Here is a 16,639-nt window from a genome sequence, read left to right as displayed (position 1 = left end):
AGAGCAGATGCTCTTATCTCTACTACCTCAGTCCTTAGTGCATCTGCAAAGTTGCTTTTTTTTTTCCTTCCTCGGAATATATTTATTAGAGAAGGAAGAACTGAGATTACTTCTGGACAAAAAGGTAAGCTTAGAAAGTAATATGAAGAACAGTCCTAAATCCCATATGTTCTGCTTCAGGAGAATGGCAGCTGTGGAAAATATGTATTGGGAATATGTATGGGAATTGGCTGGGGTCTCTTCCTTACTAAATTAAGGTCAATAATCAAAAGTTTCAGGAGATTGGGCAGAAAACAGAATGAATATACAGATTTTTTTTCTCTTTTAATTATTTTTTTTTTCTAATAAGGCTATTCTAAGACACTATTCAAGGAAAACGGTCAGCTAGTCATACTGAGAAACAGTCAATCCAACAAGCATATATTAAATACCTAGCATGTTCCTGGCACTGTTTTAAACAATAGGCATACAGAGACAAAAATGAAAACAATCCCTGCTCTCAAGTGGCTTACATTCTTCACATACCCAAGAAGGTCAATTAAAAAAAAAAGCCAAAAGTCTCATATACACCAAACATTTATAGCAACATTTTTTAATAGTGGCAAAGAATGGAAACAAAATAGATATCCACTGACTGAGGAATAACTAAACAAATGACATATTAATTCAATGGAATAATACTATACTGTGGGAAACCATGAATTTGAAGAACACAGAGAAATATGAGCTGATATAAAGTAAAATCAGCAGAACCAGAAACATAATATACATAACTACAATAACACAAATGGAAACAACAATAATTTACACAGAATATTCCAAAATTATAACTATCAAATTCAGTCAGTCACAAAGGAAGATATGAGAATGAACCTTCCTCATTATTTTGCAAAGGTAAGAAACTATTGTTAGACTACTTTTTCTTTAAAAGGGAATGAAACCATCTTCAAGATTTAGATAATCCAGGGAGACTAAGGCTCTAGCTGTGCAATTCAAGGCTGCCTGATCCCCAAAGTACAAAAACAGTCAAGGGTCCCCAGCTCCACTCATGCTTCCAAACAAAGACTATGACCAAACTAACATAGGAAGGATAATGCTCAGCTGAGTCTAGATTCTGTGAATACTCTCTTGTAAAGGGCTGAAACTCTGAATAGGTGCACTGGCTCTATCTTTTGGTGTATACAGATAGGTATACAGGAGGTATTAGGGGGTGGAGTAAGACAAGCCAGAGTCACTTTGGAGGAGGATGAGGAGAAGAGAGGTTGGTCACTGGAGAGTGCGTGGCAGTTTTGTCGATCCCCTTCACTTCTCCCCCAAAGAACAAGGACTTTTGCTTATCCTGACTCTGGGTAATTCTGAGGACTCCAGGGAGCTAACCCAGACTTCACATCCTCCCCGGGCTCTGAATGTCCTTCTGTTGGAGGTAAGAAAAATGCCTTTTGCTGTTAGATTGTTAAGTTTCTTATTTTGTGCCAATATCAAATCTGGGATATTCAACCCATCTAAATGGAACTATTAGACTTCATATATAACATTGGACTTAGTTGATGTGTATTAGTTACTTTTGCTGAACCATTTCAAAATTCTTCTCTTTTTTTTCTTTTTAAGAATGGATGATTCTCTGGGAGGGAAAATAGATAATATTGAGAAATCAAGTTGATAAAAAATGAGATATCAATATAATATTTTTTAAATTTCCATTTCACTGGGGGGAAAGGGAACAAGTTGCACACAGATAAATTATTCAAAATATATACAAAGAGAAAACAAAGTAATCTGTTGGGAAATGCTAAGAATTGAAGGTTATCAAGAAAGGCTTCATATTTCTGCTAGCACTGTGTTAAGCCTGAAGTAAACAAAAAAATTTAACATAATATAAAATATGAGATAACACAAGGTACCTTTCTTCAATGGGTTTCTCATCTAATAACACCAAAATAATGGTTTATATTCCTATAATCCACTACATTACTGGTTTGGAGAATAGTCCCTAAATCATAGAATAGTAATAAAACAAACAAACAACAACAACAAAACATACACACATTATCCCACGCTTACCTGCACTGTGACTAAATTTAAAAAAGAAATTTTTAAAAAAATCTGTAGGTTTCTTTTAGAGTAGGGATTTTACTCGGGTCCATGAATATTAGACAATTTACCTACTATAAAGAAAGGTACCCAAGAATACCAAAAAGTACTTTGAAGTCCAAACCAGCTGACTCCTTCTACAAAGTTCTCCCTTTTCTTCTATCTCCTATGTGCCTCAAAAAGTAGTTAAGCTCCACAGGGCTCTCCACATCCATGGACCATTCCTCCAACTTCATCACTAAGCTATATATAATAAGAGCTATACTCCTTAGATGCCTCTTTCCCACTGTTTTAAGCTATTATTTGGAGACACAGACAAAAATCTCACATGTTCTTGACTGAGTCACACAAATATAAACACATAATGGCAATACTACTTCTCTTTCTCTGCATTTGTGTCCTTAGCTTCTCTGCCAACATAATTCTTTATGGGTGAAACTTTTGTTTTATTTGCTCATTCTTCCAGCCTCCTTCCTGATTGAGACAGGCTGGATCCTGTACACTTCTAGAGGAAAGTTCTGAGCAGGTTCTATTTTGCTTTTTTGGGATATTGAGTGTTATGTTATTCTAAGATTTCAGGGACAGGCCAGAGACCCACAAGCTTTTAGTGATTCTAGTCTAATCCAAGGCAAAGTGAGTGCTACTCCCTTGGTTTGAACTAAGTTTAAATCTGAGTAACAGTAAACCCTTGCTAAACTCAATCTTTCTAAGCTGGCCAGGAAGTTCTGGTTCAGAGTGACAGAATTTTACGTTTCCCTTTAGCCTGGAATTTTTGCCCTGGTTATTCTTTTACAGGCTTCATATTGGGCTGGAGGCTAGAACAGAGACCCTTTTTTTCTGCTCCAGGGTCCAGTATGGATCTGGGGCCTTATTTTACGCCCAGTTCACAGCATTTCCCTGGTGCTAGAGTGTTTTTTGTGGGCTCTTAGCCAGACCCTGATCCCAGTGTCCACAGACCTCTCCCTCCCACTCATAAAGAATTATTACATTGACAGGGAAGCTAAAAACACAAATGCAGAAAAAGAGAAAGACTCCCAAATATCTAGAAACAAAGCCTCAAGGAAAAACACAAACTGGGCCCAAGTTCCTGGAAGATTCTTGGAAGAGATGAAGCAAGAAGTAAACAATGTTTTTTAAAATGAAATTAAAGTGCTTTAGAGAAAGGGAGAAAATAGAAAAGAAATGAGTTATAGAGGAGAGAATTATAAAGGGAATTAACAGTTTGGAATGAGAAGTATAAAACTTTACCCAAATTACAAATCATTGAAAATTCGAATGGACAAAATAGAAGTCAATGACTTCAAGAGACAACAAAAAATACTTTTAAAAAAAATTTTAAAGACTAAAAAAGAGAAGAAACTTTAAGGTACTTTATAGCAAAAACAATTGGCCTATAAAACAGATTGTGGAGAAAAATTTAAGAATTATAAGATTATTGAAATACCATAACTGGAAAAAAAAAAGTCTAGACATCATATTTCTAGGGATCTTAAAAGAAATAATTGCTCAGATAACTCAGAAACAAAGGGCAAAGTGAAACTAGAAGTAGTAAACCATTCATATCCTGAAAAGAAATCTTCAAATGAAAACTCCCAGGAATATCATAGCCAAAAATCCAGATCTTACAGGTCAAAGAAAAAAAAATACTGTAAGCAAACAGAAAAAGACTTCAAATATCAAGGAGCCACAGTCAGAAACACAAAGTTTAGCAATCACCACTGGAAAGGAGTGAAGAATTTGGAATACAATATTTCAGAAGGCAAAGAATATAGGCTTAGAGCCAAGAGTAACTTAGCCAGCAAAACTAGTATTCCTGATAAAAAGAGCTGGGAAAAACTCTGAAGTTCAAATATAGCATTCATGGTAAACAAGAAAAACAGAAATGAATCAATTATAAGGGATAAAGTGTTTACATTGAAATATGAAACTATGTCCCCAATGACATGACTCCATTTTCAAGGGGTGTAAAGAGAGTTTAATTGGACAAGGCCTGGAAGTGGCTTGAGGATTTGAAGAGAATAGAAAGGGAAGATAAGAGAAATATACTGGCTTTGGGGGGAAGGAAGAAGATTAGAGAAAATCATCTCACAATCAGGGTGCACAACTTTACCCAAATTACAAATTGCTGAAAATTAAAATGAACCAAATAGAAGTCAATGACTCCTAGGGACAACAAAAAATACTTCTATCTATACAAACAAGGAGAGGTAGGAGGAAGCAGTTGATATTCCTCAGCTGGGGGGGAAGGGAAGAAAATGGAGCAAGGGTGAAAGGCAGAGAAGACATTTTGCTGACTGAAAATAATAAAATATAATTTTTAAAAAACCATCATCACGAGTGTAGTTGTCTTTGTCAGCCTCTCAGAAACACTGACTAGTCATATTTATTCTGCCTATTTGTTCTGCAATCACCATTTACAACTATTTCATAAGGTTTTAATACATACTCTTTTAATTCATTTTTGAGCTTTGCTGATAAAAACTTCATGAAGGCAGGGATACTACTTGGCTCACACTTAGCAGTTGCCAGTTCTTTAGTACAGTGTGGAAACATTGTTTCTGATCATGCATGATCAGAACCTCTATTGGAAAATGAGCTATGGTACAGACAATCTTCAACCCCATATTAACTCTTTTCCTTTTTCAAGCCTCTACATTCAGACACCGTCATTCTGGGTTGAGGGGCTTTAGAAAAAGACAAATGACCACAATTGCATAAAGGAAAACAATTGTGAAAAACTTCAGAACTTTGATCAAAGCAGTGATCAATTATGACGTTAGAGGACTATCAGTGAAGCACATTTTTACAGAGAGATGACAGACTAAAAGTGTACAATGAGGAATAATTTTTCAGATTCAAGTGCTATACTTGATTTATTATCACAGAAGTTTGGGCATGGTAGTGGAGAACAGAAGTTAAGAAATATCAAAGATACATTAAAAATATAAATAAAACAATTTTAAAAGAAAAAAAGCACACCACAAGGTTACAAACATGTCACTTATAAGGTCAGGAAAGGCTTTCTGGAAAATATGGCACTTCAATTGGTCTTAAAAGGACAGGGATAGCTTTCCAGGTATAAGTGATGACACAAAGATATGAGACTACATAGAGTACACTTTAAAGGACTGAACTGTTCAGTTTGGCTGGGGCACAGAGCACTTAAGGGAGGTCAACACCATGCTGGGGAGGGTCTTGAATACTAGGCAGAAGAGTTTGAATTTTACTTTATAGGCAAGAGTGAGCCACTGAAACCAAATTAGATAGCCAGACTATTCTGGCTACAAAATGAAGGATAGAATGGGCAGAAAATGAACACAGACAAGAAAGAAGCTACAGAAATAGTCCAGGCAAGTGATAATGAAGGCCTGTACTAGAGTAGTTACCACAGGAATAGAGATGAAAGGATAGAGTTGAAGGAACTGGGTTCTAAACTCAGCACTGTGATTAACTTGCCGTGTGACCTTGGCACCTGTATGCTTCTGTTCTATCATTTGTGGACCAGTTGACCCATTACTGCTCTTCTCATCTCTCTATACTTTCTCCCTCTGAAATCGTATTTACTTCCACTATTAGAACTATTATCTCTATGGTAATGGTTCTCAAACTTTTGGTACCAAGATTCCTTTACATTCTTAAAAAATTGATGATTCTCCCAAAGAATTTTTATATGGATTATGTCTAGTGCTATTTACCATATTGGAAACTAAACATCTTAGTATTATTATGAAGATTTGACTCTGCAGATCCCTGAAAGGGTCTCTCAAACAATTTAGGGCCAAGGAAGGGGAGACCATACTTTTAAGAACCATTCTCAAATTTATTATCTGCATCTCTGATCTTTCTCCTAAGTTTTAGGTTTTTACCTCTTAACAGTTTATAGGACATCACTATTAGGATGTTTAACTGGTAACAAATTCAACACTTCCAAAATCAGAATTAGTCCTTTTCCCCAAAATCTGCACATCTTTTGACTTTATTATTTCTATCTGCAGTACTACTATTCACTGTTGCCCATATTCAAAACATTAATGTTATCTGTAATTCATCCCTGTCTATTACATCAAGTCATATCAAGTTCTAAGTAAATCAATTCAAGCCCATGAGATCTCTCATTATGCCTACTATCCTAGTAAAAAAAGCCTTTACCCACCTCTACCACTAAAAACCTCCTACAATCTTCTAACAAGTACTCCTCTCCTTAATCTCTAACTCTTCTAATCCAAAATAATGCAGTTAAATATAGCAAAAACAGTACTAGATTTTAGAGCTACAGGATCAAGATATTGAATCCTGGTTCTTCCCTTCCCTCCCTCAAAGCAATTGGGGTTAAGTGACTTATCCAGGGTCACACAGCCAGAGCGTTTAGTGTCTGAGGGCATATTTGAACTCAGGTCCTCCTGACTTAAAGGCTGGTGAGCTATCCATTGTGCCACCTAGCTGCCCCTTGAATCCTGGTTCTTAATCCTGTACTTGAACCAAAGACTTAATGTGATAATTCAGAGTTATGAAAATTTAATTACACATATCCACTTAATAGTATTTAATAAAAATGTTAAATATTTAACCTTAGAGAAGGGGCCCCAGTGAACACTTATCTGCATAGCAAAGTTCTTGGGCCAGAGTGGTCTGCAATTAATGCACTTCTTATTAGTTTAGACTAATAACATAAAGAATTTATTGTCTTTTTGTAAAATCAAGCATATTAAACAAAAAAATTTAGAAATATTGTTTTTTTGTTCTTGTGTGACATAGTCAAAGTTTAAGGTTGGTTAAGGTGGATACAATATCCTGTATACTTAAGACTGAGTGCCTCCATACTGGCACCACATGGCCCATAGGGAGAAATGTAGATACTTATTTCATGTGGAAGAAGCCTTTGGTATTTCATAATCATGTTGATTTACTCATTCCCCTTTGGTATCCAACTATGGTCGAAGGAGGAAGATAGGTCAGATTTGTTTATATATAAAAATCACAAGTAGTTGGGGAAAGGAGTGAGGAAAGGAGAAGATGGCCAGAAAAGAAAAAATAATACTTTCTTTCCTTCTCTCATGCTCAATTGTATGCTGAAGAGGCAAGGGAAGGAGAGACCTCACAGGTACATGAGAGACTGAAAAATGACAGTCATACAATGTGCTCTTATCTCCAGACCTTACAACACTAAAAAGAATAGGTCGTCACATTAAAATATTCTCAATCTAGGGCACAAGGACTGTGACTCTGTAGACTGTAAGAAAGATATAGGAATGGTATGGCAAAGAATCTACCTCTTCTAGCAGGTGCCTTTTCCCACATAGAACATCTTATTCACTTCCTCCTATGAGAAGAAGAATTGCTTGATGGCAGCTTAATGTGCTTCCACATCTTCATGCTGATATAAGAATTTAATAAACTTTATTTGATGACCTTTGACCAATATCCTCAGTCTGTTAGAGGAAAGGAGGGTGTGGTTCCAGTTTGCATCATTTCTGGTCCTCAGCCATAACATCTACCTGACCTTGCCAAACTCCTTAAGCAGTCATCCTCACATGGGCCCTCGTTCCTCCAGTAATGTTGGCGCTTAGGTTGCCTTTCTAAGGAGGACAGAACCTAAAAGCTGAGTTTTTATTCACGAAGCTCCCAGATAGGAAGAGATCCCTGGTTCCTGCAATGCCAATCATCAAGTTCCTGGCAGTTCTGGTCTCAATTCTTAAAGGAATCACATATTGCAAGCCTGAAGCCAGATACTAGGAGCCACTATGCCAAAAATTTCCTCAAGATTCTCTGAATGGACAGGCCCAGGCCTGCTATTATTTGAAAGCCAACATTCTCAGATGTTCTACCTTCCCTCATCGATAGGAAGGTAGAGTCAAATGATTCCTAGGAAGTTCAATAACCTAACTCCATGTGTAGGTGAAGAGTCAAATCCTAATTTTAACTGTCTCTTCCTCTGATGCTGAGCCAACTGGAAGAAAATGTTTTAGGAGAAATTGGCAAATTGAAGGGTGGGAGTAGGGGATACGATGTAGGACTGGCAGGGAAGGGGAGGAGCACTGTGGACTTATGCTAGAACCAGTTACATTCAAAATCTTCCTTCAGCAAATTAGAACTAAGAAGCTTCATTACTCATATTATAAATTTTTAAGCTGAAAGGAGTCTCAGAAACCATTAAGTCTTATTCCTTCATCTTGTAACATGAACTGAAGTCCAGGATTACAAGGCTGGTATGATTCAAACTCAGGTCTTCCTGAGTCCAAGTAAAGAGCCTGACATACTGTGACAGCTAATTACTTCCTGCCGTACTCCATGGGGTAGCTGGGACTTAACTGGATAATACCCATGAAAATAGGCTCAATAGATTAAGTCAGTGTTAGGAAGAAGGCCAGAAACAAGCATTTATTAAGCATCTACCATGAGCCAGATCCCATGAAACACTTTAAAATATTATCTCATGTGGTGCTTACAACCACCCCAGGAGGAGGTGCAACGTAATAAACCTTCTATCTCTGGGCTAACACCCTCTCTAAACACAATGGATTTAGAGTAAGAGTACCTGGGTTTAATCACAAATCTGCCTGCCTTTCATGCCTGGCTCTGAACAAATCGTTAGCCCATTCCAGGCCCTACTTTCCTCAAAAGTGAAATGTGGAAATCAGACTAAGGTTCCTTTCCAACTCTAAATCTTAATTTATAATTATTTATTTACATTATTTGTCTAAATTTAGGAATCTATGTTGTTATGCCAAGTTCCCTTTTAATGTGGTGACCCAGTTTCTCCAATTGTCCTATTTAGTTATTCTGCCTTAGGTTATAACTTTTCCCTCTTAATGTTTGACAAGATAAAAGTTTATCCATTTTAGATGTCATTAGAATATCAGTAACCTCTCTCTATTAGGTTATCCCCACCTAGGTCCCTCCATTATGTCACTGTTCTTGTTATTCCATAAAAAGCTCGCTGCCCCAATACTCGGAGATACACTCTTTGAGATGATAGTCTCGTCTAGCCCTGGGATCAACATGGATCCATTGGTCCCAGTATTTCTCTCCATTTAATAAACTATTGAATTGGTCTCTAATCTCTTGTCTTGCTCAGTTTCTTCGGCATTATAATGTTTGTTAAAGATAGATACCATGTTGTATTGATCCCTTATTTATTTCTGTATTTTCCCTATCACAACCCATACCAAATCTCTACTTCAGATTTGTTTTTTTCATAAGCATGCAAGTGACTCTTGGTTTTTATTCTTAGTAGAGAAAATGCTCTAGCAGACTGGCATATTGGAAAAGATTTGATTTTGGGCTAGTATCTTTTCCTTTTAACCAAAATTTAACCTAGCCACTTTGGTGAGGCTCCTTCTTAGGCTGGCCATAGGTGATTCATTATTCACCTACTGCAATTTTCAAAGACTACATACAGAATGGTAGAGAAAGTACAATGTGTTGGTAGTTAAGGCTATTCATATTGATGAGATCTCAGATCACTGAACTGATTTTATTGATTCTTTACTGATTACTTACAAAATTGATGCTTTATGATCCTTGAAGACCAATACATCAAGAATTCATTACTAAGTTAATTATTTTTTTTATAATAGCTTTTTATTTTTCAAAGTACATGCAAAGATAGTTTTCAACACTCACCCCTGCAAAACTCATGCTCCGGATTTTTTTTCTCCCTCTATTCATTTCAAAAAACATGTTAGAGGGGGCAATTAAGTGGTATATGGATAAAGCACTGGCCCTGAAGTCAGAAGGACCTGAGTTCAAATCTGTCCTCAGACACAACACTTCCTAGCTGTGTGACCCTGGGCAAATCACTTTTTTTTTTTTTTTTTTTTTAATTTAATAGCCTTTTATTTACAGGATATATACATGGGTAACTTTACAGCATTAACAATTGCCAAACCTCTTGTTCCAATTTTTCACCTCTTACCCCCCCACCCCCTCCCCTAGATGGCAGGATGACCAGTAGATGTTAAATATATTAAAATATAAATTAGATACACCATAAGTATACATGACCAAAACGTTATTTTGCTGTACAAAAAGAATCAGACTCTGAAATATTGTACAATTAGCTTGTGAAGGAAATAAAAAATGCAGGTGTGCATAAATATAGGGATTGGGAATTCAATGTAATGGTTTTTAGTCATCTCCCAGAGTTCTTTTTCTGGGCATAGCTAGTTCAGTTCATTACTGCTCCATTAGAAATGATTTGGTTGATCTCGTTGCTGAGGATGGCCTGGTCCATCAGAACTGGTCATCATATAGTATTGTTGTTGAAGTATATAATGATCTCCTGGTCCTGCTCATTTCACTCAGCATCAGTTCGTGTAAGTCTCTCCAGGCCTTTCTGAAATCATCCTGTTGGTCATTTCTTACAGAACAGTAATATTCCATAATATTCATATACCACAATTTATTCAGCCATTCTCCAACTGATGGACATCCATTCAGTTTCCAGTTTCTAGCCACTACAAAAAGGGCTGCCACAAACATTCGTGCACATACAGGTCCCTTTCCCTTCTTTATAATCTCTTTGGGATATAATCCCAGTAGTAACACTGCTGGATCAAAGGGTATGCACAGTTTGATAACTTTTTGAGCATAGTTCCAAACTACTCTCCAAAATGGTTGGATTCGTTCACAACTCCACCAACAATGAATCAATGTCCCAGTTTTCCCACATCCCCTCCAACAATCATCATTATTTTTTCCTGTCATCTTAGCCAATCTGACAGGTGTGTAGTGGTATCTTAGAGTTGTCTTAATTTGCATTTCTCTGATTAATAATGACTTGGAGCATCTTTTCATATGACTAGAAATAGTTTCAATTTCTTCATCTGAGAATTGTCTGTTCATATCCTTTGACCATTTTTCAATTGCAGAATGGCTTGATTTTTTATAAATTAGAGTTAATTCTCTCTATATTTTGGAAATGAGTCCTTTATCAGAACCTTTGACTGTAAAAATATTTTCCCAGTTTATTGCTTCCCTTCTAATCTTGTCTGCATTAGTTTTGTTTGTACAAAAACTTTTCAGTTTGGTATAATCAAAATTTTCTATTTTGTGATCAGTAATGATCTCTAGTTCTGCTTTGGTCATAAAGACCTTCTGGGCAAATCACTTGATCCCAATTGCCTCAGCAAAAACAAACAAAAAACATGTCAGTGACTTTTTTTTTTCCTCTTTTTGGCAAAACTGTCCTTAGCTCCCCTCTTCCTATATAGTCCTTCGCCTAGACAACCAGCAATACAATATAGATTTAACATGTGCAATTCTTTTAAAGATATTTCCAAATTTATCATCTTGCACAAGAAAAATCAGATCAAAAAGAAAAATGAGAAAGACAAAAAAAGCAAATAACAACAAAGGTGAAAAAACTATGTTGTGATCCACATTCAGTGCCCATAGTCTTCTCTCTGGATGCAGATGGCTCTCTCCATCACTAAGACAAACCAAAAAAAAGTTGCATTCTCTAAGCCCTCAAGGAACTTAAATTCTTCTGGGGTAATATAAGCAATTCAAAGATAAGTATTGCAAATGCATTGTCTCCTTCATTCTTCAAAGGCCCAAGATAAACCTGAGCAAAAGCTCACTCCCGTTTCCTACCAATTTCTTCTATTCCTTGTCCTTTAAGTTTAGCTTAATGGAGTTCATCCATTTCTAATCTTTGCTCTTGCTATACTGACCTCTATAAGCCAGAGACTTATAATAGTAGGTACTGGGGGTTAGATGGGTTTAGAAGGCTGCAACTTTTCTTCAGTTCAACTGTAGTATTCTCTTCTCTAAAATATAATGTTCTCTGAAAGCAGGTTTCTTGGGGGGCTTCTGGGAGCAGCCTTTGTTTCAGTTCAAAGTAATAATCACCTCAAATGCAGCCAAGGATTAAAGTCCAAATCCTTTATTGTGTCCTTCAAAGTCTTGAGCTTCAGCCCCTAGCTCCCTCCAAATGTCTCCAGCCAGCACAAAGGTGTAATATGGAATGAATCTGACTCTGCCTCCAAGAGTGGGTTTGTGTCTTAGACTTGTGAATCTCCTGGACTCAATCCTGGTTGAGGCTCCTAGCTTATATATGCTCTCTTAAAGATGTGAACTCATAAGTACTAAGCTCATTAGTGAACTAGAGAACTGTTAAGTACTATGCTAAATTAGATAATTATTGTCTCTATCAATTCCATGCTAAATCCATGCTAAGAGATACTTGTTGCAGGTATCCAGCCTTCAAGAAGCCCAGAAGGAAGGCAGTTTCAGTCCAAGTGTTTGATTCCTCTAACTACAATAACCCAAAAAACTTAAACAGTACACAAAACTCCTTAAGTCCTGACACCCAGTTATACACTAATTATAATAATTCTCTCTCCCTCACCCCATGGGAAGGAGAAAAAGTATTTATCTCTTTGTGTTCTACCCATCAAATCAAAACCAAAAAGAGAGAAGATTCTGTCTTCATACTTCACATAGTGACCCTCAGACCCTGATCTCCAATGATGTGATAACAGTTATATTGTTAGAATTCTCACGAGTATAGCATAGCTTAATGAAGACTGGAAAAGTGCTGAATTCTTGCAGATACACAAAAACTTTCAGTCTTGACACATACATAATTTGGAAGCCTCCTGAATGCTGGCTCATGCTATCTTCTTTCCTAGGACCTCTCCCAGTCCCTTCAGAAACATGGCTAGGAGTAGTAGAAACATTTCTAGGAGGCTCCAAATAAACTCTGGCCCAATTATTATCAAGTGCTAAGAACAAGAAGATTAATTCTACAAACCTAATGGCAATAGAGAACAACTGGATTGATACTAAATTCCAAAGCTTCTGAACTCTTTGAATCCAGTCAATCAGAAAAAGGGAAACTGATTTGGACCTAAACATTGTAGACATTCAGTTTGTTGAGCTGAACTCAGAGAAGACACCTGGTCACCCGTGGAAACCCACATTCTGGGTTTCCAAGAACAAAGAGAACACAGTGTATGGCAACAAAGAGGTAAGTTTGTTAGAGAAAGTTAAAACAGTAAGGAAATATTGGAGGAATGCCAAAAGCAGTGTAACTGAGTCTCCAAACAAATTTTTTAAAAAATGAGATAATGGCCATATAAAGCAGCCTAACAATTAACCTAAATCTTCTTCTGACTGCTTTATATCCCTCTCCTCCAATCTCTTAACTCCTTGTGCTGTTTCATTTCCTTTTAGCAAATTTTGTTTTGGTTTGATATTTGCTTCTAGGCCTCTGGGAGGATATACTATGCTTTGTTTCTCTTCTTGTTTCTAGGATACCTGATACAGCTTCTACAGAAATAAATGCAATGGAAGCAAGAAGGAAAAAGAGTTAGGATCATCAGACGGGAGGGGGACAAAAAAGGGAGAGAAAGAAACAGCCTGCTCAGGCAATTTATTACTCTTTCTATATCCCAATAGATCAGGAAGAATGATGGTTCCGAGGGTTGAAAGTAGATTCTAGCCTAAAATAGTACTAAAGAATACCCAGAGTGAGAGACAATTTAGAAGGAGCAGCTTTAGCTCTGGGAAGACAACAGGCCAAAGTGTAAGCCAAGGACATTGCCCAGAGCTGACTCACATTAAACATTCTGGAGCAAATGTAGGGTGGCCCCGTTAGGATACCCTGGGGTTCCTTGTACTCCTTGTGAAAGGATAATGCCTGCAATTCTCCTGGGGCTCCGTACACACTCTTCCAGGCATAAGGCCTTGGAATACTGCAAGCAAGAAGCTGTGGAGTAGGACTCCCCCAGGCTGAAGGGAAACAGAACTCATTTGAAAATGGCTTTTCTTGCCTGCATTACACATCAAGCAACAACAAAGACAAAAAAGAACCAGGTTTACCAAATAAACAAAAGTCAGGAGTGGAATACCCATGCGATATCCCAGAGGGAATTCTCCAACTCCAAAGGTCATCTGCCACTGTTTCTGAACCATGAAGAGACTTGTTTATATCTCTTTCTTCAGACACAGCTACAGAAGCTAACATAGATCTTTCTACAAGAGATAGAAGAAAGATTAGCTCAGAGAAAAGACTGGAGAAGCATACTTTAATACCCTGCCACAGAATGGACCTCCTTTAATTTGAGGATCTCTTGCTCAAGTGTCTGACAGATGGACAGCACAGGAAAGAAATGGCTCTTGAGAAACAACTACACAAAGAGCTCTGGCAAACCTGGCAAATCATGCATCTGTTAATAAATTTAAAAGAATGGCTACAGCAATTATAGCAACTGTTCACCACTTCATTCTTCTGTTGGCAGTAAGAATAGATAACTCTTTCCTAGTCAACAAAGAATAAAAGTGTCTGGTTACCAATGTGGTTGCACTTCTACACAATCACTATGTTAAGGAAGAAGCTCTAGTTCCACATACACAAGTCCTCTGAAAGAAAGGAAAAAGGAAGTGAGATGGGCTAGAACAGGCACAGCCCATTCTGCTTTCCTTCCCTGCCACTGACAACTCTCAAAGTGGCAAGGATTTAGAAACTATATATTGTGCAATATGAAAAAGAAACCACTCATTCCTTTCTCACCTCTACCTTTCCATCATCCCTTTATGTGCACCTGCCCTTATATCAATGATATAAAAATGTCAAGTAAAGGTCTTAATTGAATATACTTTTCCTACTACTTATTAATTCCTTTCCTCCAGAAAACCAAGAAACCTATACCTATTTTCAACTGGCTTTCAGTTCCATAGCTAGAAATTCCCTTGCTACTGGATCCCCTTCCCAGTGACTTACCCAGCTGGGTATGCAACCAGACCTGACCGGGGATCACAAGCCAGTCCTCTGCCTCCAGACACTGTTATTCCCAGCACCTTCTCCAAGGTTACCTGATCAAGAAAATACAACAGTGTGGACATGTATACATATATTGTATTTAACATATACTTTAACATTTAACATGTATTGATCTACTTGCCATCTGGGGGAGGGGGTGGAGAGAAGGAAGGGAAAAATTGGAACAAAAGGTTTTGCAATTGTCAGTGCTGAAAAATTACCCATGCATATATCTTATAAATAAAAAGCTATAATAATAAAAAAAAGAAAATACAACAGTGAGACAGGGAAGAGAGATGTTAACCAAACAATGGAAACTTGAGGCTTAAGAGTTGGAAATGAACTTGGCTGTACTTTACATTGCTAGCCAGGAACCATTACTGGTCTCTTATTGGGAGGGGGGATCCTACAAATCCAATAGCCCCTCTAGTTTTCTGCAGAAAAAGAAAAGCCTGATAAAAGGTCTGCTGAGTTTCTTGATCACACAGGAATGAACCTCTAGGCAATGCCTATATTTAAAGGGGGTTTTTACCTGGGTCAAGGTTAGTTTCTACAAAACAAAATGGTAAGTTGGATCTGTGTCCTGCACCACTCTACTAGGAGGTAAGCCTCTCTTTCAGTGTTTCGGTGTCCTGAACCTAAGAAAAGAATGCCCAAGAACTAGAAGGTTATTTGGAATTTATAAACTGTAACATCCTCATTTCTTCATTTCATCATTCCTTATTAAGAGGGCTACAAACATCACAAGTCTATCAGTCCAGGACACAAAATAAGCTGAGGAGGGAGAAACAGACCCTACCTCCATAAAGTATTTTGTTAGGTACAAATACTTGATTACACTAGTTATTTTTATTAAACTACTATATTCTTATTCCTCTCAAAAGACGGCAAGGAAAAAATATGTCAAATCCTTTAAGACCCCCCCAAAAGAAAGGCCAAACAGATCTATCATCATTATTCACATTGTTTTCCCAAAATCATCTGGTCATCTCTCAAATAAGCAATAACTATAGCTATAATCAACTAGGCTATTATCTTCCTGCCATAAAATCATATGTTCAATAACTAAAATTTCCCTTGCTTCTGTCTCTACTTCACAGGCTGCCCATGCCCACTGGACGCATCATATTCTGGTTCTGTCTGGGTTACCATCTGTGGCTCTACTCAGTAATACTGCCACACTCAATCTAATAAAGACATGACAGAGAGGAGTGTTCAGTCGCTTGACACTTTTCTCTTCTTAATGTATGGAACTGTAGAACTGCAATGCTGAAGGTTTAGGTTGTTATTATACTATAAAAAACCCCAAATCAAGGACATATGTGGTAGGAACCACAAATACTTTGGGGGAGCTGTGCCTTATCACCACAGCGTTATTTCTAAGTCCCAAAGAGTCTCAAAAGCGTTAGGATGTTTCTTTCCCCATGAATTGCCCCAATTTATAGATTCAAGCAGTCCTGATTGGAACTTGATTTGAATTTAGTAACAGAGATCATATGTATTGGGAACACAATTGGGAACACACTCTCTTTACTAACCACACAGTACCAGAATAAATCCCCCAAAACTGGGTCAATCCAAAATCATATAGAAAAGAGATCCTTGAGTTTCCACAAATTGTAAGCCAGAATACAAGCCAATCTTTTGGCAATGAGTACTTTAGGTAAGGAACTCTAATACCTATCAAACAGGTACTGAGAGACACTTCAGCTTTAGCTAGGAGACTCCAATGCCCATCTGGCAAGTTTAGAGGGACTAGCCTAAATAAGGAACTGACATTCC

At 37.4% G+C, this 16,639-nt stretch overlaps 1 protein-coding gene across 3 annotated transcripts in view; it reads right to left on the bottom strand.

Annotated features, from left to right (window-relative positions):
- Nucleotides 1-16,639, bottom strand: part of MAPKBP1 (mitogen-activated protein kinase binding protein 1) — an 83,616-nt gene that overhangs the window by 33,353 nt on the left and 33,624 nt on the right. For all 3 annotated transcript variants that reach the window (XM_031952141.1, XM_031952143.1, XM_031952142.1), the window contains exon 3: nt 14,819-14,910. In XM_031952141.1, the coding sequence (XP_031808001.1) occupies nt 14,819-14,910 (92 nt within the window). The remainder of the gene's footprint in view (nt 1-14,818; nt 14,911-16,639) is intronic.

The sequence above is a fragment of the Sarcophilus harrisii genome, chromosome 2 (genome assembly GCF_902635505.1).
Source record: "Sarcophilus harrisii chromosome 2, mSarHar1.11, whole genome shotgun sequence".
Lineage (NCBI taxonomy): Eukaryota > Metazoa > Chordata > Mammalia > Dasyuromorphia > Dasyuridae > Sarcophilus > Sarcophilus harrisii.
This window is presented reverse-complemented; position numbering and strand designations above follow the sequence as displayed.